At 35.5% G+C, this 12,811-nt stretch overlaps 1 protein-coding gene and 1 pseudogene across 1 annotated transcript; one reads left to right on the top strand and one right to left on the bottom strand.

Annotated features, from left to right (window-relative positions):
* The first annotated feature begins 2,320 nt into the window (after positions 1-2,320).
* Positions 2,321-3,225, top strand: LOC120186422 (probable transcription factor At5g28040). The gene has a single exon (XM_039190358.1). It carries the CDS (start codon positions 2,368-2,370, stop codon positions 3,094-3,096), a length of 729 nt encoding a protein of 242 aa, XP_039046289.1. The 5' UTR covers positions 2,321-2,367; the 3' UTR covers positions 3,097-3,225.
* A 2,619-nt stretch (positions 3,226-5,844) lies between these two features.
* LOC120186389 lies at positions 5,845-8,653 on the bottom strand (annotated as a pseudogene).
* Positions 8,654-12,811: the final 4,158 nt, after the last annotated feature.

Genomic DNA, 12,811 nt, shown 5'->3' with positions numbered 1-12,811 from the left:
TTTTGGAAACTGATTTGCGATTCTGGGGATCGCGTTGCGATTTTTATTTCGCGTTGCGATTTTGTTGGTCATTTTGGCAAATCCAAAAAAAGTTGGTTAAAATCGTATATTATAACTTTTTTTTGGTCACTGAGGCGATTTTCTCTATTATATATTACATTTTTGGTGTATCTAACATTTTGTTTTGGTGTAGTTGGATTGTCTTTTTCACTTTTGTTTGAATTGGGCTGAACCTGGATTGAGTTGGTTGGAGCGTTGCATTGACTAGGCTCTAGTTGGGGTTGTTGATCCAACTCAAGGGCTTACATTTTATTACCTTTTATACACACACACGCACATTATAGATGAGATCCAATTACATAACGTATTTTTAAGTAGAAACGAGAACATATTATTTTATTACAAAAAAATGCCTTAGATCATGTGTTTCTCCTCACTTTTTTGTGTGCGAGTTTATAACTATTTGTATGTGATTTGCCTCATCTAGAGGAATTGTGAGTGTGAATGCATTGAAAATATGTTGATAAAGTTGCCTTCCATCTTCTCAAATAGGTCTTTTATAAGGAATTTGCTTCTCGTTAGATGGTAGAGATGTCAGGATCAAAATTTGATCCAACGATGTTGGTTGTTAGAGGGAATCTTAGTCACCTCTCTGCTCTCTCTAATGTCATTTCTACATTTGTGGTTGGAAGATGAATCTCAAAATGTGCAGGGGAAATAAGTTTATCAAATTTGGATTGATTTTATATATCTAAATGCATGCTTGATGTAATTATGTTTAGAATTTCAGAAGTTGGTGCTTGTACCATCTTATTGAAACGAGACGGTTTGTGGTCAAATAATGGCACTTTTTGAATCATAAAGTGTTGCCTATGGTGGCATCAAGACAACACGGGATCAATTCATTTCTTCCTTGAACAAACAAGGCTAGAAAAATCCAACAAGACTTTTGGGTCCATGAACCTTGCATTGACAAAGGCAACAATGGCCACGAAGGCCAACCAACATTAGCAATTTAATGGACTGTTTCCAAAGTTGTATGCTTATTTACTTCCGCTTGTTAGTCTGTGAAGTCGATAATGGACTGTTTCCTAGCTATTTTGGAAATGCCACTCAGGAAAATTTGCAAAGAAATTACTAATATGAAAGGCACTAAAAGCACATTCTTCTCATTCTCCTGTCCTCCTCCTCCGGGCTTAAGGGTTTTAATAATATACGTATAAATAACTTTTAATATTCGATTGACGGAATGATATGCTGCTGGGTACCTTTAAACATGGGGGAATAAGCAATTTAAATGATGATGCGGACCAATGGGTCTCAGAGTGTCTCTAGATAAAGCCTTTGACTTTTCGATCTTATTTGACTTTCAAAATGAAAAAAATAAATATGATAGGATACAAGTTAAATGTATCGACTCAGCTTACGACATCTTGGTGTTTGTGAACTACATTTTTTTTCTTCTCATTGTTATATGTATATGTTGCTTGAGTTTCTGTATTTGTTCAATTTTTTGTTTAACTTTTCGGTAACAGCTAGTTGTCTCTAAATTGGTGGCTACTTAATTGTCCACTATTTTTTTTTCAGGTTTATTGACAAAGAAGAAACACATGACCCTTTATGTGGAAAAGGTAAGGGTGTTGGTGAGAAGAAGAAGAAGACGTGGATCTTTTGATCAGAAGAAGAAGAGGGAAAAAATAAGGGTGTTGAGAAGGAAGAAACACGTGAGTTTTTTTTTTAATTGTCAACTCGGACTTATTTAACGAAAGTTAAAGACACAGTGACTTAAACTGAACAAACAGATAACGTGATGGATTAAGTGTACTTAATTAAAAAATCGATGATCAAACTCGGTTAGACAAAAAAACAAAAGGGACTATTAAAAGTTTAGCCTAAATTAAATTCATACTAATATCATCTTGAATTAATTAAAAAAATATTTGAATATGTCTTTTATTTATTTTAGATATTTAATTTTTAGCTTAACTTATGTGATTATGTGAGGTCGTTTAACTTTATAAAAAAACAATATAATCTTTAAATTATTTTTTATATTTAGAGTAATCTTTAAGCACATAACAAAATTAATGTGATGCGTTTGATTAATAATTTCCGTCATTGATTAAAACTATATTGATATAACAACTCACAATATTAATATAATAATTAATATTTTTAATTTGATAATTAACAGTAACTGATGATGTAATTAATAATGGATAAATAGACTAAATTATTATTTTAGGAATTTGAGGGTAAAATTAATTTTTTGAATTATTATTCCGCACCCTCGGCCAGGGCCTGGTGTTTCAGTTCTTCCGAGTCCTAACCACTCCCAAAGGAAAGAGAAAAGAAAAAGGAGTAGGCATGGCTTCCAACCCATCACAGCCCTTTAAACCCTCAGCCTCCAAACTCCCAATCAAGCGCAAAGCCCCTCAACACGAATTCCAACCCATCATCCTCCCCAAACCCCACACCCCTCCTTTCAAATTCCAGCGAATCTGGTCTGAGCCCGACGAGATCCGTTTCCTCCAATCCCTCCTCCGATCCCCTTCCCTCTCTTTCCCCAAAGACCTCCCTTTTTTCTACTCTTCCTTCTCCCACTCCATGTCCCATCCTTACACCAAATCCCAGCTCTCCGAAAAGCTTAGAAGACTCCGGAAGAAGTTCAGGGTCGTCTCCTCTAGGCTTGCACGAGGGTTGAACCCTTCTTCTCTCTCCCTTCATGATCGGGCTTTGTTTGATCTTTCACGAAGGCTTTGGGGTCCTGAGTTCGCTTCCACTTCCCCTTTCGGTAACAACTCTCCCGGGTTTTCGCAGGATCATGAAATCAATAGCGTTCCTGGGAATGTGCTTGATGAAGGTGGCGTGAATGGTAATAAGTTTGATGGCGAGGCAATTGATGGGGTCTTGGGAAAAAGCGTGATGAATGCGTTTGATGAGTGTTTCAATGAGGCTCGGATGATCTTCGTGAAGCAGGGTGTGATTTGCTTCGATACGACGGAGAAGAAGTGGAAGGAGCAAAGGGTCTCGGAATTTGATGCGTTGGGGAGTCGCTTGAGGTTGGTTATAGAGGATTCTCTGAATAGGCGATGAGTATTTCTTCTAAAACTGGTGGAATATTGTTCATCAGTTGAGATGATGAAGTTTGTATATTCCGGCCCTTTTGTTGATAAGTTCTCAGTTTGGTCTACACTATATGTTTTCTATGTTCTTTCATATTGCACATTTTATTGATAAATATCTGGTATTTTTAAATGGTATACTTGTGAGCTTCAAATGTTAATGAAATTTCCTTGAGTTGAATAGTTATTATCACGAGCAATCCGGGAACGACTTGCTAATATTAGATGGGATGAATAGATTGTTTGATAGTGATATCTAAAAGTTTAACTTGGATCATTGGAAATGTTTTATGGTGGAGATACACTAGAATGCTGTGAGTAGATTCTTACCTACATAAACTTGGTGTTGCTTGTAATGGAGCATTTGATCCGATACCGATACCCAAAGCGAAATGGACATTAAGCTTGTGCTTCTATTTTATCAAATTTGAAAACAAACTGAAGCTCCTTAGAACTTCTGTACTTGTTGAACGGGTTTAAAATCTTAATGACATGGAATTTAGAGTATGATATGCTTGCTGAATATTGTTGGCTGTACAGAATTTACACTCCTAGTCTTGGATATCATACTTTGCAACCTCTATAACCTTGCACCTCGATTAGAATAAAAAAATCTCCCTACCGAAATGTCATGGTAGATATAAGAATGATGTGATGTTCATTCCAGAACGTTTTAGCAGTTAGAATTTTGAAGCAGCGCAGATAGGATTGATTGGAATGAATAAGTGCTGCATAAAATTGGAGGGGAAGTAGAGAATAGATGGAAAATTTAAGAGGGAGACCAGAAGTTGGGAACTATAGAAATTTAGGGAACCAAATACGGAGAGGAACCGAGGAGAAAATCACAAATTCATATTATCTTAATAACCCAAGGTTCCTAGAAACTAGTATCTAATGGTGCTTGCAGAGTACTTTGTCAGTCTTAGTACTTGTATATAAGAAAGACTAATTGATATGAAATAACTTAGAAACCTCAATGCCAGCAATTAGATGATATCTTAATTATTTTAGGTTTGTTGTTTCCTGCTTTATTCTTCCTTGGTTAAGAAAAAACTTTAGCTTCAGTTTGAAGTATTGAAGCTGAAGAAACGTGTACTAAAATGGTGTTGAATGACATTTTCAGAAAGACAGTTTAGGAACAAAATCAATTCAGTTGTGTTTACTTCATCCTGCAACATCAGTTTAGGAACAAAATCAATTCAGTTGTGTTTACTTCATCCTGCAACATCAGTTTTCTCAGCTTCAAGAAATGAATTTCAAACTGTTAAAAAAGTTCATCTTGCCTCTTTTTGCCTCTCATCTTTTGAGTTACCAAAACCGTTTTCCACAATTTTATTAAGGATGTCTCCAGGTTGTTATTTGTTACTTTCTGTTGCTCCTCTACTTGTGAAATTTAATGTCAGTTTCCAAAACCATTTCCACATTTTTATTGAGGACGTCTTAGTAATATTACATACACTGAACTCAAAATTCTTAAACATGTTTTATGGCACTGAAGTGTGTAAATTTATGATCACCATAATTTGTTTCGAAATCATCATGCATAGTTGTAAAGCCTCAAATTGAACAGAAAATTTGACAATCTGATCGTGCCGAATGTGACTTTTGGAGGCAAAAGAAGGAAAAGAAAGTGATGCTCAGTTTTTGTTTCATTGGCATGAAATGTGAAACTATCTAAAGCTGATGACAATGGATCTTATATGCAACCTGAAGTGAAGTGATTACAATGTAGTATTTGTTTAGAAATTTTCTAATTTTATTGATATCCCGTACACTCCAGATGTGATTACTTAAATTCAGGGTCTTTAGAGAGAATAATAATCTTTTTTTATTTTTTTAAAAATAATTTTAAAATTTTTTAACCAAACATTATCTTTAATGTTTCAATTTTGTAAGGAAATGGAAGAAAAAAAAGAATAATCCTTATTTTCTGAAACCAAATGAAGCGTTATTATTCTATTTTAAAAAATAATAAATACATCATCAAGAAGTGCTGCAGCCGGAGTCTTTAGAGATTGTGAAGGAAATTGGATCTTGGGCTTTACACATTCGACTGGTTACTGCTCATCACTCCAAGCTGAATTGTGGCAAATATTCACTGGTTTAAAGATTGCATGAGAAAATGGTTATGAACGAGTGATTGTCCAAACTGACTGCCTAAATGCAATCAAGATGATCGACGATAAAGATGGAGCCGATAGCAATATGGCTTTGGTGCGTGCGATCTACAAATTGAGATTCAACTCGTGGACTACCAAATTACAATGGATTCCAGGGGAATGTAACAAGGTGACAGACAAACTTACAAGGCTTGAGGACCATGTCTCTTTGAACGTCGTTCTTTTTGACGCTGCCCCTCCGTATGTTCTCGAGCTGGTAGAGTGTGACGGTTCTGGCCACTCGTATTAAAGAGTTTAATGTAATCTTCTAGGCCTCTTTTCCAATTAAAAAATAATAATAATAATAATAAATACATGACATCAATCAAATTCAGATGAGAAATTATGAGAAGTATTTTTTTTTGGAAAATGGAAAATTAAGTTATAAATGTATAGGATATACTAAGTTTTATTCCATACGTTGCAAGCACTTACTAAGATAAAATACAATTCGATCATCCCAAAAGAAATATCCATATGTTAAACAAGAATAGTAGATAATTAGCTATACTATATCACTTAAACCTATTGCACTGTATTCAACCAAATATGAGAAACATTTAAACAAATTGAATCAAAACATTCTAATAAAAAACCTTATTCACTGTGGAACGAGGTTTACACAAAGCTTGCAATGAGTGAGCCTTAGGCATGATGCTTCCTTTACCTTCAATCATATCAATTTCCTTCCCATCAATCCTTTCCCATTCAAAGCATTGAATCAATGATCCTAAAGCCAATCCCACCATTCTTTGAGCTAGATTTGCCCCTGGGCATGCCCTCCTTCCCAACCCAAACGGCAACAGCTTGTGAGACTGCTCTATTTTCTCACCATTACCATCAAATCTCTCCGGCTTAAAGCTTTCCGGATCATCCCATGCTTTCGGGTCCCGATGAATAGTCCACGCGTTCACCAACACGATCGCGCCACTCGGCACGTCGTATCCGCCTATGGTGCAATCAGTGGATGGCATGTGTGGGATGAGAAGAGGAACTGCAGGGTATAACCTGAGTGTCTCGTACATGATACTTTGAAGGTAATGAAGTTTGGGAACATCTGATTCCTCAATCAAGTTTTCTTCACCAATTAAACTGTCTATTTCATCTCTGGCTTTCTTCAATACTAGTGGGTGGTTTAGCAGATTGGCCATTGCCCACTCTATTGTCACTGATGATGTATCAGTTCCTGCCATTATGATCACCTGCACACAACAATGTTAATTTGTTAACCCAGTTCTACTATCGATATTTAGAGACAAACGCGAGATTTTATGTTAAAAAGACGAACTTTCTTAGATGAGAAAGGATTGAAACTAACCATTATGAAGCCTTGATAATTTCATTGGTGTAGTAAAGAGGATCAGGCTGTTGCATGGAAAGAAGATGATGAATCATACCGTTATTTTGCAGCTTTTGCTTCGATGGTCGTCAATCAACTTCTGCAAGAACACATCCATTCTTTGTGCAAGCTTTTTCAGCTCCCTTCCGAACCCTAAACCGAACCAGTTCAGAACCGGCAAGTAATCTGCTGGATTCCCCGTTCCACTCTTCATAGTTACCTCCATCATAAGCTCCCTAAACTCCCTCGCTTCCTCTTCGTCAGTCAATTCATCTCCCTAATACCTTTTCCCCCCCCACTGTCCTCATCACGTTGTTAAACATCAAGTCGGAAAGCATGGATTTCAGCTCCACTTTGGCAAATTCTCCAAGTGATTCATTCGATAGTCTTGCCAACAAGCACCACATTTCGTCTTTACGAGCATTTACAGTGGCGTTTAGGCGAGCCGGTGAGAATATCTCAGTGGCACCAATACGACGTAAGTTGCGCCAATGATCACGGTATGACGAGGAGACAACCGTGGTGTTATTGTATCCCAAGTGCTTGGCGATGTTGAACTTGGGTCGGTTTGCGAAAACGACATCGTTCTTCGCCAAGCATTCTTCGGCTGCAGCCGAAGACGACAGCACGACCATGAGGCGGGAACCGAGGTTGAGGAAGAAGATGAGACCATATTTTTGAGAAAAACTATGGTGCAAACGGTGGATGGGAGGTGAAGGTGGCCGATTATGGGGAGTGAAGCTGGGTTTGGGGGAAGCTTTATTGGATGTTTTCTCCATTGAAACAAGTAGTTCAAACTAATGATGACAAATATAAATGAAATAAATGAGTAAAGAATTGTCGATTCTCCTATAGTTTTTGGCTTTGATTTTTTTATTATATTGTAATGAATTGAAATTGTAATATATATATATAGAGAGAGAGAGAGAGAGAGGCTTGAATATGAGTATTGTGCAAGATATTATATTCAAGTTGGCAACTATTAAATTTTTAAGAGAGGTGTACCAAAATGAAACTTAAACTAAATTTTAGGTATGATTTTGAAAATAATAAAATTTAGGAACTAAAATAGAACAAAATTAATAATTTAGGTACTAATGTATAATTTACCCTAAATAATTTTTAGTTCTAGAAATTTAGTAATATTCTTTTTCTTAGTTTTGAATTTTATTCCGACCTATATTAATTTTTAAATTTAATAGTTTTTTTTTATTTCAATCCCTTTAATTATGTGAAACTTGAAATTATAAAAAAATATAAAAAATCAATTTAAAAAGTTATTAAATTAAAAAAAAACTAAAAAATACTTTATTCTCATACTAAAATAAAGTTTTGACTATCTGCTACCATGATCACATGTTTGTCAGCTTATTTCATAGATGGTCAAATTTTTTGTTTGAATTTTCATTTTCTTAAATATCATTATATCTATTTTTTTCTGTAACATGGATAATTTTGTAGAAGTATGTGTTTAGGTAATATTATATTATTTTTGTAATGCCCCGAAACTCAGGTCATTAGTTTGGGTGAACCCGAAACCTTTAAATCAAGCCAATTAAACTTTCCAAGATAGTTGGACCAAGTTATATAGGTATTGGGCTTAAGTAATGCCCAAGAATTAAGGGTAAGTGATGATTTTAAGTAGAGATAAAAAGGAGAGGGACAAAAAATGTAGTTTACCCATAATTTGTTTTAAAGGTTATAAACCCCTATATTATTCTAGAATTCACGTGAACCATCATCCCAAAAATATCTTCTCTTCTCTTCTTCTTTTCCTCTCTCAAGATCAAGCAAAAAGGTAAGAGCCTTTGAGATTTCAAGCTTAGATTAAAGAAACCAAGGTAATAACCTTAATCCTAACCTATCAAACTTTCATTCAAGCCCTTAATCTTTAATTTTGGGTAATATTTTAGAAAATGAGTTTTTGGGAGTTAAGAGAAATCAAGTGTTTTAAGCTTGTTTTTGGGTAGATTTGGGTTGTAAGAGTTGTATTTAAGCTTAATCTAACCTCTAGTTGAGTAGTAATCCATTTCCTCGCTTGGTTTAGTTAAAGAGGTGAAAAAGAGTTTCAAAGCAAAGGATGAAGGTAAGGTGAATCCTAGTTGATTCAAGAGGAGTTTAGCAACCAAGAAGGTCAGATAACACACTTATATTTTGAAATGAGTTTTAGCTAGAAAGATAAGATTTAAGCATGTTTAGCAAGTTTCCATGATGGATTGTTTAATTGATGTTATTAGCATGTATTAAAGCCTTATTTATGCTCCCTTAATATCACATAAGACTTAATAATAAATGGGAAACCTCAAGGTAGGAGCTTAGGATCTTTGGAAAGGTTTTTACAGTGTTTTGAAGTGTTTTCTCGGGTGAAAAAACTGAATTCTACATTATAGGTTTTGAAACCCTTGTGTTGGTTTCGAAACCCCTTGTCCAGAATGACATTATACCAGAGAGGTTTCGAAACCCCTGTCCAAAATGTCAAAATTGGCCAAAAACGTTGTCCGGGAGGCCCTAGACCCATATTATGATCATAAATATGTTCGAATATGCGTAAAACACTAGAACAAGTGTTATAGAAGGTGTTTAAAGTTTGGATGCAATGGATGAAGTAGATGTAGGGTTATTGATACCTTAGGTAGGTTATCGATACTGCAGAGTGGGTATCGATACTGTAAGGCCATTATCTATACCAAGGGTATAGTTTTAGCTTAAAGCAAGAGGAAATGTAGAGATTGGTGAAGGTATCGAAACTGTAAGGCCAGTATCGATACTAATGGTTCAATTTGGGTTTTAGTTCAAGAGAGTTTTAAGAAGAGATGAGGTTTTACCAAAAGTTTATAATTACTCTTAAATAAGATTACAAGTGAGAACAATAATAAAGTTAGTTTTAAACGTAGAAATGAGAATAAGTAGGATCAAATAAGATTTGCCTTGTTTGAATGCTCGGGAAACGACCAGGACACCCGAGTTTCTATAGAAAAGCTATCAGTGTCGAAAGTATAGATGTAGTTCGGATATCCTGAGGAATGCGCAAGGCACTTTAAGCTGACTAGTTTGGGTGAAAGGTCCGACACTCAAGGAGTGGGCTAGTTGAGACTGTGGTGTCCGATGCAGAGATTTCAGGGGCCACATTCTCGGTAGACTAGATGGGTGTGATAGCTCCGAGATGCAGCTCCTCAGCCGCACCATGATGTCTATCATAGCGTAGGCAGGGCAAATCAGTAGACCAAATAGCAGTATAATTGATGGCTTGAGCCTTTTAGTGTTGTATTGTTAGTATGATTTAGCTGTTAGTGTTGTACTAAGCTAGTTAGCTCCGCCTTCGGATGTTTCCGTTGGCAGGTTAGTAGATTAGCCAGTTCGAGAAGATTTAGAGTGACCGAGGCCCAGATCCAATGCATAGCATAGTACATCATCTAGGTTCTTAAAGTGCATGTATATTAATAAACCCAGTTATAATGTATTAAGTTGTAAAGTCAATTAAGAGTTACTTTATTTAAATGGTCATTTTAAGTGAGAGAATGAAGAAGAAAGTTGATCAACTACTCCGGTGGTTCCATATAGCACCCAGATCGGTCGATTGTGTGTCGTATTGGTCTACGATATTACAATTTCAACTTATCATCATAATTTTACACAATGCTATATTTTTCGTGATGTGAAAAATTAATCATATGTTTCGTAAATCTTATTTACGGAGATAATTTTGCATTTGTAACTTAATGTTCATCTAATTGAGTAAATTATTTTTAGGTTGAAAGTTACAATCTAATGATTAATGTTGCTTATTGATGGAACTAGGGTTATAAATGAGACAAGATAGATCATAAGCTATTCAATATCAATTAAGTCAAACTTTGATAAAAATTCGATCAAAACTCGAATCAAATAGATTCAATTTGAACTTGAATTTGACTTAAATTTTTAACGAACCAAAACTAACTGCTTACTTGACTCAAAAAACTTGCGAGCTACTAAAAAAATAATATATTAAAATTTTTAATTTTTAAATTAAATTAAATTAGTAACAATGTTAACATTAATTTTTTTAAAAGACAACTTGGTTCAAATTTCAATTTTTAATTTTGAGAGAACTTGAAAATTTTAAACCCGCAATCTTTTGAATCAAGTTGAGTTTCAATTTTTTTTATTTCGAGTTTGATAATTTTAAGTTCGTGAGTTTTTGAGAAGTTGAACTTAGTTTTAAAGTTTTCTAGTCGGGTCAAACTTAACAATAATCAAGCTCAACTTGACTCGTTTACATCCCTTAATGAGAACAATTTGAGTTGCATCTACCGTTAACGATTCACTCTTTCTAGTGAGGATCATCTAGCTATGAGTAAATTATTTTCAACAAATTTTTTATGGTGCAAAGGACATTCAGTCAAATTCGGGCAGCCGGAAGTTTGTTCTTCCAAACCAGACTGGCGAGGTTAATTTTGCAGCGGCTAAGCATTGGCCAGCTTCTCTCGTTTCGTTCCAAGCTGAAGCAATAGCATGCCCGGAAGGGCCGCGTTCAGCTTGTTCGACAGACATCAGGAATACACAATGAGCCTTAAAAGGATCCTTCTTCAACGAGATGAAGATGAACATTTAGGAGAGTACACTGAGCACAAGTGAATCTCATCAGCTACCTATGATTTCCAGTCACTTGCAACAAAGATACACAAGGAGAGCAGGGTTTGACGTTAGCTTCTTCAATCATATCCCATATCCCTGGGTTTCGAATATGGATCAATCACCAATGCGTCTATACTCTCTCCACTGTCTTGTCTCAACATGTTTTTGTCTTCCTTTACAAGAAACTCGAGTTCAACTCGGTTCATGATGCTCCTAATTAGTATTATACAAAGTCTTTTGTATGATCAATTTCTCCGCTCACCCAAACATATAGCAGCAGATTGTACCCCCTACTATCTCCAGATCATCAGCAAAGCAATAGGATTTGTGAAGAACATGACATACCTCATCATTTCTGGTTTCAACATGAAATCAATATAAATTGAAGAGCCATCCATGATCTCCATTTCCAATTCTCATCAAGAGATCACCATTAGAAAGAAAAAGAACGATCAACATAAAATAATCACCTTGTCATTAACAACCAGTTCGTTTCGATAGACATTTTCAGAGTCGTTTAATCCTATCACCACAGGACTAAACCCAAATCTTCAAGGTCAGTGAATTTATGCTCCAACAAACATGGCAACACTCAAGTCAATACACAAAAAATAGTCCTTGTTCCAGTTTTTTAGGAGATATGAGTTCTTCAATTACTCAAAACAACCTCCTAGCTACAGACCCTACCATCAAAGCAGAATTAATACTAGAATATTTATAACATGGTAAAGGAGTTCAACTTTTGGCCTAAATTTGAAGTATTAGAACTCGAAAATTATCCAAACAATACCATAAAACAGATAAATAAAAGACCAGAAGACAAGCAAAGCAGACATTTTACATTCAACCAACAATTCATTTTATTTTATCCTTCAAAAACAAAGAAAAAAAATCTAGTTATGGAGTTGGATGTCGGGAAACAGATTGTACTTTAGATTCCAACAAAGACACATATCGATCAAGAACAGAAATCACAGCTTCAAACTTAGTAACTTGCTGTTCAATTGCATCAATCTGTTGAACATATTCATCAGAGTTGCCGCTCTTGTTTTTAAGCTATTCAACAAATACCCTTAACCCAGATGCCACATCCCGAAATCCTTTGTATTTTTCCGCAACTCTCACATTCATCTTCTCCAATAGCTCCAAAATGTTGTTGATACCATGCACAAAACAAAAATATGAGGGTCAGCTTCAAAGGATTGAAAAATCCAGCCAAGTTCCTGGGTTTTATACAGCCTATTGGAGTTTCAGATACAAAATGAAATGTTTTTGTTGTTTGGGGGAACCTGGAGTTCAGATTTGACCATCGACGAGAGACTGTTGAAGAGATCGTTGAGTGAGTCGGCAAGCTCGTCTGGGACCTCTGGTTCTTTGTCAGCCATGGCGGATCCACAACTAGTTTTAGTGTTTGGTTTCTTCAGCGATGAGATTTGATTCAACAAGGGACTCTAAACGGGTTTACTTAAGAATTTTTGTACATAATACTTCGGGTAAACTACATCAGATACCACCGAACTTTAGGTATTATATCGTTCATACCACTTATCTTTCAATTTACCAATTTTAGC

The sequence above is a fragment of the Hibiscus syriacus genome, unplaced genomic scaffold (genome assembly GCF_006381635.1).
Source record: "Hibiscus syriacus cultivar Baekdansim isolate YM2019G1 unplaced genomic scaffold, ASM638163v2 tig00113338_pilon, whole genome shotgun sequence".
Taxonomy (NCBI): domain Eukaryota; kingdom Viridiplantae; phylum Streptophyta; class Magnoliopsida; order Malvales; family Malvaceae; genus Hibiscus; species Hibiscus syriacus.
The sequence above is the reverse complement of the archived record's forward strand: the minus strand, read 5'-3'. Positions and strand labels throughout refer to the sequence as shown.

Excerpts from the sequence above, each read along its gene's own strand:
- LOC120186422 (XM_039190358.1), top strand. The coding sequence starts at position 2,368 with ATGGCTTCCAACCCATCACAGCCCTTTAAACCCTCAGCCTCCAAACTC.